The sequence below is a fragment of the Nannobrachium achirus genome, assembly GCF_963921795.1.
Source record: "Nannobrachium achirus genome assembly, chromosome: 1".
Lineage (NCBI taxonomy): Eukaryota > Metazoa > Chordata > Actinopteri > Myctophiformes > Myctophidae > Nannobrachium > Nannobrachium achirus.
The window spans coordinates 19,642,277-19,662,749 of NC_137810.1; the positions used below are offsets into that span (position 1 = coordinate 19,642,277).

The 20,473-nt window shown below is 44.7% G+C and overlaps 1 protein-coding gene across 1 annotated transcript; it reads left to right on the forward strand.

Moving 5' to 3' along the window:
* Positions 1-18,038: 18,038 nt before the first annotated feature.
* b3galt2 (UDP-Gal:betaGlcNAc beta 1,3-galactosyltransferase, polypeptide 2) lies at positions 18,039-19,382 on the forward strand (the record flags this gene model as incomplete). The annotated part of the gene is made up of 1 exon (XM_080726143.1): positions 18,039-19,382. The coding sequence occupies one exon, from the start codon at positions 18,039-18,041 to the stop codon at positions 19,380-19,382; it is 1,344 nt and encodes a 447-aa protein (XP_080582269.1).
* Between the last annotated feature and the right edge of the window lie 1,091 nt (positions 19,383-20,473).

Sequence of the window (20,473 nt, forward strand, 5' to 3'; positions counted from 1 at the left end):
CGGATATGGTGCAGATCACAGAGAACATGAATGGTGCCTTCTGCTCCAAATCCTCCTTAAGGCTGTGTAAGGAGAATTTCTTCAATTCCTCAGGGGAACTCTTCCACAATACGAAACCGTTTCTTTGATGGCAGAGACTCTTGCACTCCTGGTCAATAACTCCCACCATCACAGGTTTGAGGGCATCCATAAGACCTTAAGAGAATACTTTTATTGACATTTTAAAATCACAACAATATCAATTGTAAAAAACATACATGCAACAAACTGCATAAACAGTATATAACGATAGGAATAGGAACAATACAGGACAAAAGGTAAACTATAGGCCAGTCCACAGACTCCACTCCAATGCAACTCCTTGTAACTACTTGGAATTAATATCTATGATGCAGCCAGAGGTGATGGCTATCAAGGAAAATTATCTAACTATTGATTGATTGGCTGAATATTGTATTAGACAAACACAAAGAAGAGTACAAGTATAGTCAAATAAAATAAAAAGCCAACAAAAAAGAAAAGAAACATGACCAGTTTTGAGATGAAGCCATGATTTACCTGCATGATGCACCATCAGATTGGCTGCTCTGGGGAAGTTTCTCTTTGCCAGATTATTTATGACTCCACTGATGTCTGAGTCACATGTATACTTCTCTGGGTAGATCTTACTGGGGTAATTGATGTACACCTAAAGGATGAAAGAAGGACAGACAGACAGACAGACAGACAGACAGACAGACAGACAGACAGGATCATACTCACAGTTGTTTTGCACCAACATAATGGCATATGATATGGTAAGACTGTCTTGCAATGTAAATAAAGCAGAGTGTCTTTGACAAAATGTGTTGTTTCATAGGCTAATATCAGACTGACTTGTTATTTCATTGAGATTTCACAAAACTCCTCTAAGGTATATTAATGACACAGTTCAATATTGAAAATGGGTGGTCTTCCCCTTTAATCTACTGGTGGGCCTGGACCAACTAAAATGGTATAAGAGATGAATTATATGTGTTAAGTTTATATAGAGAATATTTAATCATATAATTAATGATCAAACTTAACTTCTTACAGGTCCTGAACAAAGTTAAAAATTAACAATAGTAGATAATTACTAAACAAATGTGTTTCATTGTTAGAATATTAAAAATAATAATACATTACAGTACAACCTTTCACACAGCTCACTGTAGCTTCATAACAAATAAACTAGTAGGCCTACAGGCAATTATGTTGGGTCATGGAAACGTTTCAGCTTGACAGTGTGTTCTTTTTACCTCTGTAGTACTGACACGAGCATCTGGGTTCGGTGGGAGACGTCTACAAAGTTTCTTTTTGCGTGGCGTTCTCTTCGTTGGCGTTTCACGTTCCCTCTTCTCTCTGCCCGTTCCTCCTCCATCAGCTGTTTCCACATCCACCACAGCGTCACACTTCCATCTGTTTATAATACTTATGGACTCCTCAGCTCTGACAAGTATATTAAAACAAGGCTTGCAAATCCTCGCAGAGAAGACGCCGGGTCTACACGGGAGAACAACTCCAAGATCTTTGAAACGTTCGCTTAAAGGTTTCCCTTTCTCTTTGCTACAAAATAATGTTCGTGAATTTGTAATAACGCCCTTGACAAGCAAACATTTCTGACAAAGACGGCATGTGTTCGCTATATCCTCTTCTGGCGTGTTGTTGTTTGCCATTGTGTCTATTTTGAGTTATAGTTTTCTTACTGTCTGTTTCTCCGTTAAATGTTGACTGTCGATTTCTCTGACTGACACTGACATACAGAGAATCAAAACATGTGGACTCGCGCATGCGCACAGCGCACCACTGTGTGCACCGTGTCGCTTCAGATGACGTTGGATGGGGGCGGGCTCTACGGGTCTGCGGGGTGGGGATCAAAACACCATCCCACTTACAGGTTTCTTGTGATTGGGGATTTCAAATTTGAAATCCCCTCCCCTTTTCAAACAAATGGTATGCAGACAGGCTCAGACTCTTAAGCCCCAGCGTAGAGTCTTGAAATCAGGCTAGTATGGATCTGCTGTTCTCAGCAAACCAAACCTCAAGCTTGAGGAAGTCTGGACCCACACCTTGGAAATGCACATGGAAACTATCACGGTTGCCCTCCCAAATGTCTCACATCACCCGCAATCCCCTTTCTGTACACAGAACTACCAGAAAGATTTCACATTAGCATCGGCGACTTCAATGCCCAGATAACATCATCGGGTTATGAGAACAACAACCAAGATGGAGATGAAGTTGAAGTAGGGCATATGATTGCCGCTTGTTTGCCTTTTTGATCTTGCAGAATTGCATGTACTGACTGGAAGAATACATTGTACACACAGTGGACCTCAAGAGTCATCCGGCCCTATGAATTCAGCCCCCCCATGCAATCTGAACAAATTATTCTTTTTTATTTTTTTGGCATTTTGCGTGAAGAAGGGCCGGTTGGGAATATCCGGCATCTCTCCCCCACACATCAGAAGAATGCATATGCTCAAGATGAAGGAACAACAAAGGAGAGGAACATTATACACCCCTTGCATTACCGGGTAGCACCCCCACGCAGGCTCAGTTTTATGCAGACAGTCCTGCCCTCAAGACAATCAAAGAAGAAGCAAGGGCCAACATCTGGGAAGATGAATGGCAAAGCAACGACACACAAGCTCCTGAATGGTTGGACAGGGGAATCACACCAACGGAAATTCTCACTATAGTGGCCACAACCTTGGCTGGACAGTCTGGAAGTCACTTAATAGACTGTGTGTGAACAAGGGAGGTGCAACGCATAAAAGTCTGGAACTACACAACATGATACATGCAGCTGTGGATCAGTGCACACAAGGTCCCACCTACTGGAAAATGCAGTCCAGAATACCTGGCAGAACCTACCCCAATCAGCTGTGGCTTGTGCCCAATATTGACAGCACGTCATCTGCAGGAGTGGGAGCCAGCCGGGCCCTCCCGCGTCCATCGATACATCCGGGACGCAGTAGGTGGCACCATAGGAGGAGACGACCTACCACACCGGCAATGGAACCGCCTACGAACTGGTGTCGGTCGCTTTAAAACATCAGTGAAGAAGTGGGGCCTGGAGGAGAGTGTGGCATGCAAGTGCGGTGACCCTGAGCAAACTGCCGACCATATAATCACCACAAGCCCCTTACACAACCACCCTCGGAAGCAAGCCTCACCGACTTAGGACCCGAGATGCGGGCATGGCTACGCAACACAGAGTTGGACCTCGTTGGACGTTACGCAAAAGAAGATTGAATAGATAATGCTGTTATTTTGTTTTCTCTACATTTGCTGATGATTGGCTGAAATTGTCATTGTCATGTCTTCTACAGATCAGCTTCCACCACCACCTTCTAACACCACCTCCTTCTAACACCTCTTTCTAACACCACCTCCATCTAACACCTCTTTCTAACACCACCTTCTAACACCACCTCCTAACAACTCCTAACTCCTCTTTCCATGAGGTCTTAAAAGGAGGTGGAGGAATATGGTCTGTAGAAGACTCATGACAATGTGAACTCGCCACTCCTATGCAGTGGATTTCAACTGCAAACACAAGGATTTGTGTTTCAGCCAAACATCAGCAAATGTAGAGACACAGAGCCAATGGGCTTCTAGAGGCTGTTTGACCCAAAAGAGCCCCCAAGCTTCTTCACGGCACGATGTAACACCCATACCAACCAAGATGGAAATACGTCATTACCTCAGAAAATCCATCTGACTGTGCACCAAGAGGACCTTCTAAGTCAATGAATATCCTGAGCTGATTCCAACGTCCACCTCTCCTGCAGGAACCAGAGAGTTGGTGGCCAAATAGACCTGACAAGTTCAAATTGAAGATGACCCCGAGGTGAGACAATAGGCCTACCTACGTACATGTCACACATGCAGCTGAAGACGGATGTTATGAGCAAGCTCATCAAACATTACTCCAGTTGGTGCCTGTTGAGAGCGGTGGCCTGGATTCTATGTCTAGGGTCTACTTCTACAATGCTGCAGAATCAGGGAGATGTTCAGACAGATCCCAGCTTTCAAAAGACAACTCTGATGGAGAAAAGACGTGACCAGTCAGCCCTGAAGAAATGCTCTTACACTGAGTGTTTGACTCAAGTTCGAAAAGAGGAAGTCATGCAGCGAGTCATCTATTGACGGAGCTTGGTCTAATAATACAAGTTGGAGTATTGAGAGTTGGAGACCGTTTCCATGCATATGCCATGCCAACATGGAAAGCATCCAGCTATCATTCTGAAAGACTTGCACATCACAATGCTGATTCTGCAAGACATCCATGAGAAGATCAGACTTTAGGTAAGGAACTAACTATATGCTCTAACAACTGTCAGAGATATATGTCCCCCTCAGCAAACTCTGTAGTGAGGAGGTTCCGCCAACCAGGATGTATTACCTGGAGAATAATCAAAGGCAAGGCACTAGGATTGAAAATGGCAAACATACCTCAAGAAGACACATTATTACCTGCATGTCACCGTTCACACACATGGAGGACTATTAGATGTGAAGCAGCGTCACGGTACTGTGAAGGGCTGCAGAGTTCTTTTCACATGCCTCTCGGCCAGAGCAGGACATCTAGAAGTAGTGCACACATTGCACACTGATTCTTGCCTGAGCGCTATCCGTCACTTTCTGTGCAGGCGAGGTAAGTATCCATCATGCTTTCTGATAATCAAACTAATCGAACACGGCCGAGTGTGAGCTGCGAAAAACTCTTCATCAGTGGAACCAGCGGAAGATACGGGACGCACTTATGATGCAAAAAGCAATACAGTGGCTGTTCAATCCTCCTGCCAGGTCTCACTGTGTTAAATCCACCTGCCAGGTATCACTTTGGAGGGATCTGGGAGAGACAGATTTGTTCTGAGAGGAAAATAACAGTATTTTCTGAAGGAGCAAACCGTCGACAATGAACGTTTATGAACATTGTTATGAAATGACAGACTACTTACCAAGTCAACAGATGATCCAACAGATCTTGAGCCATTGACTTCAAACAACTATTGCTAATGAAGGAACAGACAGTCACGCCACTTGGAATGTTCACGAAGGATGCGCGCTAAAGTTGGAACCAAGTGAAGTGTCTTGCTGACTTGTTTTGGAAGAGACAGAGTAGTCAAACAGATGATACCTGATGCAAAGGGGCGTGTCAGATGTCTGCAGGATAATACAAAGACAAACCACACTGGAAAGATCCGTTGACAAGCTGTGCCTCATCTGTGAGACAGCCACTTAAGTTAATTGTTTATATTGTTTGTCTCATGCACCTTCCTTGAAATCTCATGTACATGAATGTTTGGATGGATATGTGTAAATATGTATCTTATTGTAATCATGTTGTATACATATCTATATTTATATTATCTGTTTCATGTAGTCTCGTCAGAGTTGTCTTGTCTTGTCTTGTCACCCCTCCCCATGTGTTCTGTCCTGTGTCCCCCCCTCCCCCGTGTGTCCCCCACTCTCGGCCTGAACCTTGTCGTGGTGAGTGGGCTTTAAACCAAGACAGGCCATTTAAACGACAACATACAGTATGGGTCACCAGCACTTTCGCCTATAACATATTCGCCTACACGCATTTGGTCTTTTCGCGTGGCTTTTTCACCGTGGAGGAGAGCCTTTTCACCAGGCCTGTCTGGTCGATTCACCGCTGTTGAAGAGCCATTTTGCCTACCCTCAGACTGTCCATGTTTGCTTCAGTGGTGTTACCTGTCAAACAACGGTGACGGCTATCCTATGCAATGCCACTCCATAGAAATCACATTAATACAGATTAGAAGTTAAAACTATTGGAATCATTTAGGGCTTTGCAATGCACAGGGCAAAAAGTCCACAGTCCGGTCCTCCTAAAGCACAATGTTATTTCTCTCTGATGCGTCCTCTCTGAGGCTCATGCAGAGAGCACAGACTGGGCAGCTCAAGCTAAGGTATGGCAACATGACTGGTGTGACACCAGTCATGTTGCCATACCTTAGCAACAGGCACGATGAAAAGTACATTTTATTATGTCCCCTGTAGCCAAGGTATGGCAGCTGCCATAGCTTGCCATACCCAATTGACGCCTCTGAAGAGCGCACCACTCACGCAGCAGAGACAGAACAAATGCTGGGCTTGTATTGTAGTTTGATAAAAGCTAATGAATGCCGTTTTACCCACCTACAGCCCCCGTCAGTCACTGTTTATTTTGTGTCGGCGCTCCTTCGCTTAAGCCTACAATCAATCCAAAAACTCTGTGACTCCCTTTTTTGCCGGTCTTTCAATCCGCTTATTAGGTCGTGTATCAATTAATTAATTATTTGGACGCACCTGATTCCAATAACTATCTGTATTGATGTGATTACTATGGAGTGCATAGCCGTGTGTAATGGTCACCGTTTGACAGGTAACACCTGTCACAATCAATATAATATTTAAATGACAAAGGGATAATATGCAAACATGGACAGTCTGACATACAGATTAGAGCTTTGGAATCAGGTGCGTCCAAATAATAATTAATTAATTGATACGTGCACTGCGCAAATAGGTCATGAGTCATGATGTCCCGATATACATCATAGCATTTGATTTTGAATATTATCATAGGCCTACTGCTGCTATGCTTTGTGGTGAAGAAGGTTTGTAAAATATAGATAGGATAAGGGCCTCACAGATGAGAGGCCGATGTTGGGTCAGATCAGATCTCGTGCCCGGGGTTTATCGGTGTTCATTTCAAACGACAGCGATCCTCTGTCTTGCGACCGGGCCCGGTATATCCCGCTGTGCCAAGTGAAATATCTCAGACCATTACAAATGAGACCGACGTCTCGCGATTCTAGCCACCCACGATCTCGGGGGGGTGGTGCCATGAGAGACGTGACTAGATGAAGATTCCGCCCCCTCAAGAGGGATAAAATCAAGAGTGTTTTTCTCTCTCTCTCTTCACGTCAGTTTAATTGCCATTTGTTTAATGTTTTGACAATGAGGGTGTTCCAGGTGATCCCCAGCTTAATGATGGAGACCAAATGGTAACCAAAAGGATTATTATTTATACTAAAGGGAATCTTTCTCCAAAATAATCAATTAGGCCTACCGCATGCCAGCAAAGTCAACGAGCCAACGACCCAATTAGCGCAGAAGTCCTGCAGCTGCGGTGTTCTGACTCGCTATGCTCCAAAATCCATTTTATTACCTAATTAAATATTAAAACAGCGAAATTAAACAAATATATTCGCTATAGTCTATAACAAAGAGTCTCTCTCTCTCTCTCTCTCTGTCTGTGCCATATTTGTAGCTAATAATGCAGTATTGATACTTTTACTTAAGTAAAGAATGGGAGTATACTTTTTCCATCACTGCGCAAATTAGACTACAGAGGCGCACATGGGTATGGTATAACGTACCTTGATTACAGGAGAAAATAATAAAATGTACTTCTTAAAATGAATTCATCATGCTTGTGCTTGTTGCTAAAAAGTAGGTATTGGCAACATGACTAGTGTATTGCATGCATGCCTTCACACGTGCAAGACAACAGCCATGTTACCATACCTTAGCATTTGCAGAACTGACGCTGCTGGCAGCCGGAGGAGGAGGACATTATGAGCGAGTGTGCAGGCCTATTCGTGGACTCTTTTTATTCTGACTTTGGTTGGTGTTATTACTGTTATGTTGATATGATTGATCTGAACCAAGCTGGACCCAGTGGATTATGTAGTCTACAAGGAAGCACGTTGGCTGTCTCACCCTGTCTGTCTGTCTGTCTGTCTGTCTGTCTGTCTGTCACAGCAATGGATTAATTGGTAGAAGTTGGTGTTACATTCTTCTTTCGTGTATCATCGTCCTTTGCACACAAGTGATAACTGCGCCATCATGACAAAACATTATAAAAACAAAGGTAGGTTGGTAGTCTTCTAGGTAGGCTACTGTGCGCACACTGGCCGCTGCTCACTTTATAGATATTATAATTATATATTCAGTTATGTTTTTGGCAAGCGAGACGCGAGATGTGATGCGCATCCAGCAAGACACGGCTGAGAGTGTCGCATCTCCAATCTATACTATAATTTTGCGAATGTCTGTCTGAGTGAGTGTCTGTCTGTATGAAACAGCGTTTCTCCTCGGTGGCTGGAGCAATTGACCTGAAATCGCATCACCATCAGCATATGAACACACCTGACATAACTGTGAAGCCCGTTTGTCACTTTCACAAATCGCATGCTGTATAATAGCATTTTTATGGTGTATCTATATCTATTTAGCCTACAGTACCTTTTGTGACCACACATGTTAAGGGAGGGGCGCTGTTGTTCAGGCCATGCACAATCACACACAAACCCACACACACACACACACGGGGGGGGGGGGGGGGGGAGTGTGTGTGTGTGTGCAGGCGGGCAGGCAGGGGGGGGGGGGGGTTCTGGCCCTGTTACAGATGTTGTCCAAAAATCATGCAGATCGGTACACAGTATCTCTGTAGCCGTTAAATGGAACGGGTATTTCTTACATTGATGCTCCTACATATTAGCATGCAAGCACCAGTTAAAGTTACTTTCCATCCCTCATATACTGTGTGCACAGTGCACATCCCATAACCCACACACTGCACATCATTTCGGAGCTCATATCTTTGAACGGGTAAGGGCTAGTATCATTGATTGACCAGTGTCCACTAAAAAGCATCAACCAGCATTTTAACGGCAACCAGCCAGACATTAAACAGACATGAGCTTAATCAGCTAATAGCAATTATGAATGTCCAAACCTCGCCGTTGTGGGCGTGCAGTCGCAGAAAAAAAAAAAGTTTAACCTCTCGCTTTTTTTTTTTTTACTGTCCCACCAACATCCAAGCATATAGAATAGGGACAGGCCTAGGTTCCTCAATATCATGGTCCCTGGAACTCCCCAAGGACTGGCGGTCCTCTTTGAGGACCAATGAACAAACTGACAGAACGAGAGGCGCAATGATGTGCCTGCAGCCCGCGCGTAAAAGTAAAAAAAAAAGGAATGCAATGGAATGTCTATGACTTTGAGTATTACATTATATGAATAAGATATTATATATCCCCATCATGTGTTGTCGTGGGGAAAGGCTTTCGTGAGGTGATAGAATACAATGCATGCCTTGTGGCCAAATGACTGCGCAGAAGAAAAAAAGGGGGAAAAAAAAGAATATAGGCTATAACGTTTTTGAACAAGTGATTACAACATTTTAGGGAGAGAGTAGGCTAAAGTAAAAAGTAAGTAGGCTAATAATAATAATAAAAGTGTAGGCTGTTCTATTGTGAGGTGACAGAATAGCCTACACTCTGCGCAGCCTAAAAAGGGAGGAGCTGGCTTCATATAATCTGAAGCAATCCCGTGAGCTCATTCAGACGACAATAATTGTAAAGGATTCCTACCCGATGACCCGAGAATATCAAGCTTTTTTGATATTATCGTGAGCGCTCCCGACGAGTCCCGAGGTCATAAAAAAGCTAATTAACATAATCCGATCGTGTCGGGGTACTGTTCAAGCCCAAGACCGATCCCGGGGCCGACCAAACGATTTTCCCGGGGGGTCATCCCGAAATCTGATCGTGGGTCCTCGGCCCCGGGATCGGCTCAATGTGTACGGGCTCTTAGGTACAGTACTGAAATGTACTTAGTTACTTTACACCACTGAACGCGCCTGAGGAGGAGGCACAGGATTTTTTGGAATCCGAATGGACCTTACATGTCTGCACACTGAGAGTTATATTAATACTCAGGATTTCACTGTGTAGCTTTGCTGAGTGAACAGAAGACCAGGAAAAGATATTCACGCAAGCATCCCTGTCTCCACTTGAGGCTCTGCCACAGGATATTGCAACTCCTCTCTTTAAGAAAAGCAATAACAACTCACATTTCATCTGAAGCCTGTCTTGGAAGGTGTGGCAATGAGATAACTGCTTTCCATCTTCCACCATTGTCTGTGAAGGAGAGAGAAAAACAATGTCGCAGAGGACATTCCGCAGCAAATGTTCTTTGGGATTTTAGAACAAGGACATCAAATGACTTATCAAAATGTGTAGATTGAGAATGCAAAAATGTATAAATAAATAAATAATAATAATAATACAATACCCTGCATTATTTGCATTGTCATTTGGCAATTATGTTTTAGAATTTGCCATTATGGTGAACTGACCATGACTGAAAGCATAGAAATTAGAAATTATTCAAATAGGAAAGGTTTCCAGATTGCTATGCTAATGTGGGGGCCATTTTTATTTGAACGTACAAAAAGAAAAAAAGGAAAAGAAACAATGTTTCTGTTCCATTTTTGACTGCTCATGGTGAAGTTTATTGAACTTTTTGTTTTGTTTTTACTGCAACATGTGCTAAAACGCTTCATATTATAAATCCATCCACTGAAACTAATATTGCAACATATGATTTAAATCACAGTGAATGTGCTTGCCTACACCCCACTGACATCTATCTGTAAAACTGCCCTTTTGTGGGGTTGGGGGTGTGTCCACACACCACACACACCACAACGTGCTGGCTGCACAAGGCATGTGTCCTGGTCGAGGAGACACTGACAATGTGTTAGAAGATACTCCCACAGCACAAACAATTAATGATGACAATTTAAATTTTGATACGGCAATCTTCACCCAGGCAGCCAGGCCAGACGAGTTGAGGAAGTCACCTAGCTAATAGATGCCACATGATATTAATGTGCAGAGGCACTGCCTCTAACCTGGCAGCCACAGGAAATCAATCACCGCCCCAGCATTACTTTCTTCTGACAAATATGCTCTCACCAGCCAGGTAGCGGAGCTAATGGCCTCCAAAGTATTTCTGTCAAAGCCAGAGCTCCTATTAATTATTCAGTCACCCATGCTCCTATGCAGTGGTGGTGATACCTTACAATATTTACTGTGCTGCCTCTGCTACTGGCATTACAAGAGGCCACTTTCCATCTCGCTTGATGTTCCTGGCGTGGTGAGTTCCTTTACACAAACTAAGATTTCATTTGCTCCGTGTTCCATCCTCTCCCTGCGGCGCCATGGAGCTCCAGCATAAGCGAAGAGACAATGTTATTTAATCCCATATCAAGAAACACCCATGTGTGCAAAGGTGCGTGAAAGCCGATGCAGGATTTGTGTTGTGTTGTGTCTAAGTCATTAATGAGCTAGGTAGTGTGTCATCCATCCCTGTACAACTGATAGGATAGCAGGGCCTATAGGCCAAAGCAGGCTTTGGAGGTATTCTCAAAGTCAATCATATAAATTCTGACTGAATTGAAATAATTAAATTCAAGAATGGCAGGAGAAAGCTTCACATATACAGTATTATCTTCTTTTTTAGAGCGGTGCTAACCGCTCCTACATCTGGCTTTGTCTGTTTGTATGTATGTCCCGCCCCATCCCACATTTGCCAATCTTCTCGGGATGCTGAATGAAATTAACTCATAAATATGCTAATTTCACACGGCGTGTCATTTTTAATTATACCTCTCGATATAATAATATAATACATGCTATGGCAATCATGCATAAATAACTGTGATTGTTATTTCTTAAATGGAAAAACATTTTTCATCTTAAATTGTTCAACTGTTAAAGCAGCGGTAAGCAAATCACACAAGGGTGAAGAATCCAGCTGCAGTCAGACAACAACTGGCCAGTGGCCACCACGCTCATATGGACTTAAATCCCTTCTTCTTTTCCTCCCACATGGAGGGGGGTGGGTGATAGGCTGGGGTTAGAGAACAGAGCAGGAGGAGGGAGGCTGGGCTGAGGGAGTGAGAATCTAACTGGGTCACGTGGGATATCCTGCTAAGTATGCAGTGACGTGGGAGAGCTCCGTCAGTGTAGCGGTGCCTGACAGGCAGCCACCACAGCCCAGCAGCTGCTTCTAAGAACAACAGAGAGCTGGGACTATAGAGAGAAAGAGGAGATCAGAAAGGAGCGGGACTTTGACACAAAGAAAGAGTGGGGGGAGAAAGAAAAAGACCTGGTGGGTGTTTTTTTCCATCCTGTCAGGACTCGGGGGACCATGCTTTTACACTGACTTGGAAAACAGATTGAGCCCTGCGAGGGAGTGGATTTTGTTTTCTCTCCTGTATCTGGGTTCCCTCTCCCTCCCTGCACCTCAGCAGCCTGCCTAGCAATGTGAGGGACTGTAGCCGCACTCTTTCTCCTCTGCTGCCTCCTTTCCGTAGAGGGGCTGTGACTCTGGATAAACTGATGCATGGAGGAGAGGAGGAAACACGCCTGGACCCTGATTCTTGTTTTGATACTACATTAAATAAGATCTTCAGAAAGGAAACTAAGAAGGGAAAGCTATTGAAGCAGAGATAGAGGCAGAGAGAGAGAGAGAGAGAGAGAGAGAGATAGGGATGGAGAGATAGAGAGAGAGACACACAGAGAGACAGAGACAGAGAGAGAACATACTGAGAGGAGCTGCTGTGTGTAACGGAACCACAAAATCAAGAGAGGGAGAAAGGGTGTCATAGCAAGAGAGGAGTCAAAACATCCAAAGGTTTGTTGCAGGCTAGCAGGATCTGGATGACTGTGTGTGGAGCTGTTGAGAACAGATGGACAGCTGCTATGCCAATTGTAATAGCTCCAGATATCCAGTGAGGGGGATGTTCATTGTGTGATTAGACGAGAGGGTCTGGAAGAGGACACTACCCCAGATTTTTGGAGGAGGCGGTGATGGCGTGCCGAGTGTGTCGACACAAGGCACACTCGCTCACACACTCTGTCCGCCAGCCGTACCTACAGCAGCAGCATGAAGAGGAGGTATGCAATGCCTACATCTCTCATCAGATCCAGAGCTCACACACCTACCGTCTTCTCATCATTCATTTATCTCTGCCACTCCTCTGCTCTACCCCTCCGGTTTTAATCCAGAACTCCACCATTCCATCCATCCATCAATCCATCTATCCATCCATCCAGCCATCCATCTGTCTGCCCATCCCATCCCATTCGTCCCACTACCCTGCACCACAGGGCACGTCTCGTATTGCACATGCTCCCTTGCTCCTCTCCATCCAGAAAACCTTAGACTGCTCACAAAACATTACCTGTCAAGTCCTGTGATTCACAGTGGCGAACCATGATTGATTCAATTCAATTAACACAGATTTTATCCAATTTATCACATCCATCTGTGCTTGTTGGCACTTAAGCGCACACATGCTTAGGGATAACGGCTAACTGCTGAGGTGGACATTTAGAAAACAGCGGTTTAGACTCACCATCTGGGTGTTCAGTCTGCCCACCAGACTATGAAACTTTAATAGGGTCTAATTTTCGAACCACCCATAATGTATTGCTGTGGCTTCACTGGCATGCATGCAATGCCAATTCAGTATTTGCCCAGCTCAATATAAAAAAGCAGCAAAAAAAGCAAGCGGTTTTAAATTCTCAGATTAGGCAGAACTAATATCACCGTCATAGAATATTTACAATAAGCAAGAATCCCATGCCTGTCCACCCTCTTCAATATGCCTTAATAGGACGAATTGGTCCAAAAGGCTACAATAAAACAGCTTCACACTATGTGGTTGTGACTCATTTTAAAGAGCAGGTGTGTGGGCTGTGGTGGCCTGGACAGTGGACACGATCTGACCTGACCCTGGATGATGGTGTGTGTCTAGATAAACCACAGCCGTATAATATATGCTGTGACACTATAGCTGACTCTCTAAATCTCTTAAGAACACAATCCTGTGTTCCTGTGCTAGTTGGTGCTTCAGTAATTGATACTTAGATACTCACCAAATGAGCTCATATGTTTGAAAAGAGAAAAAGAAAAATACCATATGCACACAGCCTTTCTTAATTAAAGAAAGACAGACAGACAGACGTGTAGAACAGGTGCAGGTTACCTTTGGCTCTAAACTAAGCCCATAATAATGGTGGCACATTGCCAAAGTCACAAAGAAGCTCAACATGAGAGCCACAGTCTTAGTGCACCGCGCAAATGCTATGCTATGTGTCAGTTGTATTCATTGAATGCAATAACACCACATCCTCCTCAAACTGCTGTGATGAGACAGCAACCTGCAGTCACAAAGCGCGGACTGAGGCTTCTAGGTATTAGACATAATACCTAGCATAATAGCAAGGAATGTTTCATCAAATTATTATTTTGTTTACTAGTCCTTTCAGAAAAAATATACAAATAAATAGGTGTAGGCCTACTCATACAACTTAAAGAGAACAGCCCCTGAATGGATGTGTTCACTGAAGCAGTGCCAAAATGTCTCACAACCGTGGAGTGAATTAGCATGGTTGTATTTGCATTATTATATTGTGATTGCAAAGCTAGCTATGGAGTGCACACTGTCACTGTGAAATGTACAATTGTTTTGATTGCTAAGCTAGCTGGCATTATGCACGTGTGAAACACACATTTATTAACAGTAATTAATTGATAACATTTGAATGTAGGGCTGTACCATGTGTATGTCGTATGTCCCCGTCACTCCTTTCGCCTTCTTGCTGATTACTGACCGCTGTGGAACTGTTCGGCCTCAATTAGTGCTAGTGTAACTGATTGGATTGCATAGAAGTGACAATGATTGGAGGCAAGGAAATTAATTAACGAGGGAAGGCGTCAGCGGAATAATTGTAACTTAAAAAAAAGAAAAAGGCCCTGAAATTGTAACATATAATCACACACTTATCAACAGCTGTAAGACATACATGTGCATGCATGTATTGTGTGCGCGTTGCCCGTGGATTTATGTGCATATGTACAGTACATACAGTCAAATTCATGTAATTAGATGTTCATATTGACGACATCGGAAGTCTTTCCAGCTCTGATGTAAAGTATGTTAACCTTTAAAACAAAGATGTCCTTCCACCCTCTCATTCGCCAGTAATTGCCTATGCCCAGTAAACACATTTAGCTGAAAAGGTTAGCGTGTTCCCAGCCAGTTGTCTTGACGAATATGCAACCACCAGCAGGAAATGAAAATTGGGCCCCACACAGGGCTGCCATGTAGAATCTGCACACGATAATGCAGTGTTATGTATTGTATGATGAATACTATAAAGAAAGGCAAAGTAGCAACACTGGCAACCAGTAAACAAATACACACCAGAGAAGGTATTCAAGAGTTGCACTGTTAGTACATTAATATTCACTAAGGCCCATTTCTGCTGACATATTCTGTGTGTGTGTGTGTGTGTGTGTGTGTGTGTGTGTGTGTGTGTGTGTGTGTGTGTGTGTGTGTGTGTGTGTGTGTGTGTGTGTGTGTGTGTGCGTGCTTGCGTGCACGCGTGCACGTGTGCGTGTATGTACAAAATATAATATACATGTATGCAGCATATTTTGTGCGTACATGCGTCCGTGTGGTAGGGGGTCAAGTGTGCGTATGCATGGAAGCAAGCACATAATGACTGTGCAGTGTCTGGTGTATATATAATTAGTGTATAGGCAGTGTATTTTGTGGTTGTTCAAACAGAGTGTTTGCATTTGTTGAGTGACTAAATCAATGTGTGCACTCCTCATTGTAAATGTAACTCTGAGAAGAATGCGTGCGCGCGTGTGTGTGTGTGCGCGCATATTTATGCAAGTTTATTTACTGTAGTGTATGCGTACGTGTGTACACATTTACCCCTGTGGTTATGTGTGCGTGCGTGCATGCGCTCGTGTGTGTGGTCAGGAAATGCATCTGTCTAGGTGGTCTCTCCATGGGTAGTACAGAGTACAGACAGCATTGATAAGCTGCAGGTGGAAGGTGGGATGCTGGGTGAAGGCTCTATCGCCAGAGGCTGGGTGTGAGGCTCCAGCACGTCTACTGCTTGCTGGACCCTGAAAATTCCTTTTGACAGATGCATCTCTTGCCTGGCTGTCGGGGCCACAGTGGGGGGCTGATGGCACACACTCGCCCAAGCAGCTCAGAGTAGCGTTAGCCAGCACCATGTTGTGCGAACCCGCAATTCATACATCTGCCCGAGGCATTACGCTGGCTGATAGACATGCAAGAGCTAACCCACGATTCTGCCAAGCCCAATATTAGACTGCCAGTTTCTACAATGTGAGAGTGTTCATTTAACTCAGAGTGTACAGATCAGATGTACCAAATGGGTCCATGTCACACCCCTGTCTCAGGTGAAGGTACTCTTGGTACTCCTTGGTACTCTTACGACCAGCCATCTACAGTATATTAAAGATGACATTCACATTAAAGATGGCAAGGCAGGCGGTTAAGGGCAGGTTTTAACAGTGTTGTATTTCCCCAAGTGTCAACATGAAATGACAAATTACAAAGGAAACTATCTGTAAATAGAAAATAAAACAAAATCAAAATGCAAAAAGCAAATACCTCAAATCAAAATAATGTAAAATAAATCAAATATTATTATAATAAAAATAAATACTTATATATAATAAATAATTAAGCAAACAAAATTCTATAATAATAAACAAAGGTATTCTAACCATGGATTTAACTGAATACAATTACAGAACACTTCACCCATTGGATACAGCTCCTGAGCATTAGTGCACTTCACTCAGCATACAACAAACAGACAGCAGAAATACAGCAGCTCACACCTTAAATACTCCATGGCCCTCCCACCAGACAGACCAAATAATCAGGGTGATTTATAATACTGTGTCCTTCCGGTTCTTATGAAATAAACGTTCTCATTTTTATTTTAGACTTTTAACATTGTTTTCAGTGTCCACAGTGTCGCTCTTTGACACAAAACCTTGTCCAGAGACAAGGAGATGGTTTGGCCCAATTTGGCCCCCAATTCCTGGCAAACCTATTTAAAGAATTGAACCCCACCCTGACTCTTTCAGGATCCAGAGCAGAGCCACGTGAGAGAGAGGATCGTGATTTGATTACGGTTGTAAACTCTCTGAATCCCAAGTGGACACATGAACACTCAGAATTTTACGGTGTTGTGTTTGAAAGAAGACATTATTTCATCGTTCTCCCTGTTCCAGGTCTCTACTGTGTGATATTTCACGAGAATGTGCTTGACGTTTTGAGTTTGCTGCAACAGATCGCTACAAAAATATGTGTTATATTGTAACTCCGCCAACTAAATAACACATCTGGATGCATCTGTCTTCAGTCACATTAATGTACAGTATGCACTCATCCTTCATAGCATGCAATCCTTTGATTCTGTCACAGATTGATTTTCGAAATCTCTAAATCTATGTTTTCTCTACTCTACATATCTGCTCTGTTATAAGTCCCTATCTAATCAAAGCTACCACGAGGCTGATCTATTGATTTGGTCTCCTTCATTAAAAATGTTAAGTCAGCTTGCATCATATAACAGAGGACACCGTGTGTGTGTGTGTGTGTGTGTGTGTGTGTGTGTGTGTGTGTGTGTGTGTGTGTGTGTGTGTGTGTGTGCGTGCGTGCGTGCGTGCGTGCGTGCGTGCATGCGTGCGTGCGTGCGTGTTTGCACGCGAGTGTGTGTGTGTGTTGGGTTTTTGCAACGAGGAGATCAATACAGAATCATTATGAGTGTGCCAGACCAAAAATAGAATGGTGGTTGGAGGTTATGCCTGCAATAGTAAAAGGAATTCAGCAACTCAAGTGATTAACAAATGGCTCATTGCCAGAGTGTAGGAGGCGCATATTGGACCTTTGCCAAGCCTGTTTCTTTCTTTTTCTTCTTTTTCAGATGAGAGAAAACAGCCCCTGAGGAGAGGTGACCCGTATCATTTTGAAGGAGCCAAGCCAGAGAGCATGACCCCGTATTTGTCTGCCGTGTCAAAGAAGAGCGCGGGAATAGCCTCTATGGCAACAGAATCATTGCCCTCTTAGCTCCACTAGGAGCCCTAATCACCCCTCTCTCCGAGCTGCGCCAGGGGATCACGCCACCCCACTCCCGTCTCCAGCGGGAGGCTCACTCCAACTCATCCGCCAGCTCAGATAACCCTCTGGCTGTTGGCAAACACATGTTTGACGGGATCGTGTGTGATTGCCGCCGCCGCCGCCGCCCGTCCCTGAGCCGCCGCAGCTGCAGCAGCCTCCTGCACCCCCGCTCTGCACCATGCAGTGGAGACGGCGGCACTGGTGCCCCGTCAAGCGCTCGCTGTTCCGGACCCACGTGGCGGGCCTCCTGTCACTGGCCCTGCTCTTCACCCTCTTCCTGTTCTTCAGTCAGCAGGACTGGCTGCCGGGGCACGGCGGCCCCCGGGACAACCCGCTGGCCTACACCGTCAGGGGCTTCCGCAGCGCCAAGGTAGAGGCCAACCAGAGCACGTCTCTCAGGGGCGTCTGGAGGGAGACGGGGAACCTGGCGCCCAAACCCCCGCTCAACCTCAGCTCTCAGCTGGCAGAGGGGGCGGGGGAGAGGGGAGGTGCAGGAGGTGCAGGAGGTGCGGGAGGTGCGGGAGGTGTGGGAGGAACAGGAGGGGGAGGCAGGACAGGTGTGATGGGGCTCGAGGATTCCATGGGCGCTAACAACAGTTTACAGAAGGAAATGGGCGTGGGCGGCAGGCTTAGTGCCCAGCCCTACCGCTACATCCTAAACGAGCCCCTCAAGTGCAGAGACAGCACGCCCTTCCTCATCCTGCTCATCGCGGCCGAGCCAGGCCAGGTGGCCGCCCGTAACGCCATCCGCCAGACATGGGGGAACGAGAGCGTGGCCATGGGGCTGGTGTTCGTGCGCCTCTTCCTGCTGGGCACGCTGAAGAGTCCGGACAGCTACCTGCAGAGCTGCATCGAGGAGGAGAGCCACGTGTACCATGACATCATCCAACAGGACTATCAGGACACCTACTACAATTTGACCATCAAAACCCTGATGGGCATGAACTGGGTGGCCACCCACTGTCCGCATGCCCACTATGTGATGAAGACAGATAGCGACATGTTTGTCAACACCGAGTATCTCATCCAGAAGCTGCTGAAACCTGACCTGCCTCCCAGGCAGAGGTACTTCACAGGCTACCTTATGAGGGGATATGCACCAAACCGACACAATGACAGCAAGTGGTACATGCCGCCGGAAATGTACCCCAGCGAGCGATATCCCACGTTCTGCTCGGGGACAGGGTACGTGTTCTCAGGGGACATGGCCGAGCTGATCTACCAGGCCTCTCTCGGTATACGCAGACTGCACCTGGAGGACGTGTATGTGGGGATCTGCCTGGCAAAGCTACGCATTGACCCCATGCCGCCTCCCAACGAGTTCCTCTTCAACCACTGGCGGGTGTCTTACTCCAGCTGTAAGTACAGCCACCTGATAACATCCCACCAGTTCCAGCCCAGCGAACTCATCAAGTACTGGAACCACTTGCAGACCAACAAGCACAATGCATGTAACAATATGGCCAAGGAAAGGAACATGCGATACAGACACCGTAAGTTTCACGGAGATCGGCCTCAATGACACATGCTGTAGCTACCACCTTGCCACTAATGACAGCTATAGCCAGATGATGGCTGTGTTGAGGGAGCTAAGCACCATATACTATATCTGGCAAAGAGCACAGTGTTTTTGGTATTGTGTACAGTCGATGATTAAAACTATTTTTTTAATTTGAGAGAGATGTTATGTATTGTAAACCTGTTAAACTGTTTCTTAAAGGGGCAAAGGATTACATGTCTCTGTGCAATAAGCATGCACAAAAAACGTACTAAAGAGCCGTGATTGATGTAAGGTGCCAATGGAAAGATGGTGCTGTGATTTGGTAGAGGTTAATGTGGGGTCTCTGCTCTCTACACAAGTGTTACGTGCGGTGACACTAATACTGGGTATCTTACACTAATAGTGGGGCCAACTCTGACACTTTTCTTAGGACACAAATTGTGTTTACACAGACAAAGGGAAATGTAAATGTATTATGTTGAAAGTTACACTACCTAAATATGAATGAAAATATCTTTGACGTGGACCAGTTATGCTGCCCTGTTTCTCAATGTTTACTTTACAGAATTATATCTAAACAAAAAAGAAAAAGTCTATGAAGAGAAGCACAGGGTTTATCTGTCATATTCTGTATTTTATTTACAAATGATGTGAAAGCACTCAGAATCCCATGTCAGAGATGACTGAGATTGTATTTTTTAAAGCTTTACATTGAGTGGGTATGTGCACTTCAGCAATGTGTGCAATGAATAATGAACAATTAAATGTACTGAATTAATCTGGTTTGCATTTGTGTGTGTGTATGTATGTATGTATGTATGTGTATGACCTGCGTGCGCCTGTGTGTGTGTGTGTGTGTGTGTGTGTGTGTGTGTGTGTGTGTGTGTGTGTGTGTGTGTGTGTGGGTGTGTGTGTGTGGGTGTGTGTGTGTGTGTCGGTGTCAGTGTCGGTATGATCCTACTAGAGCCTTTCATGATGAGTTGAATCTGTGAATCAGATCACGTAATGTATACCAGTGTTGCATAACTTTGGACAAAGCTATGGTGATTCCACTATTACGTTGTATGATACAGTAATTGGTGGTGGTATTGTTATTCTACAATACAAGTCAG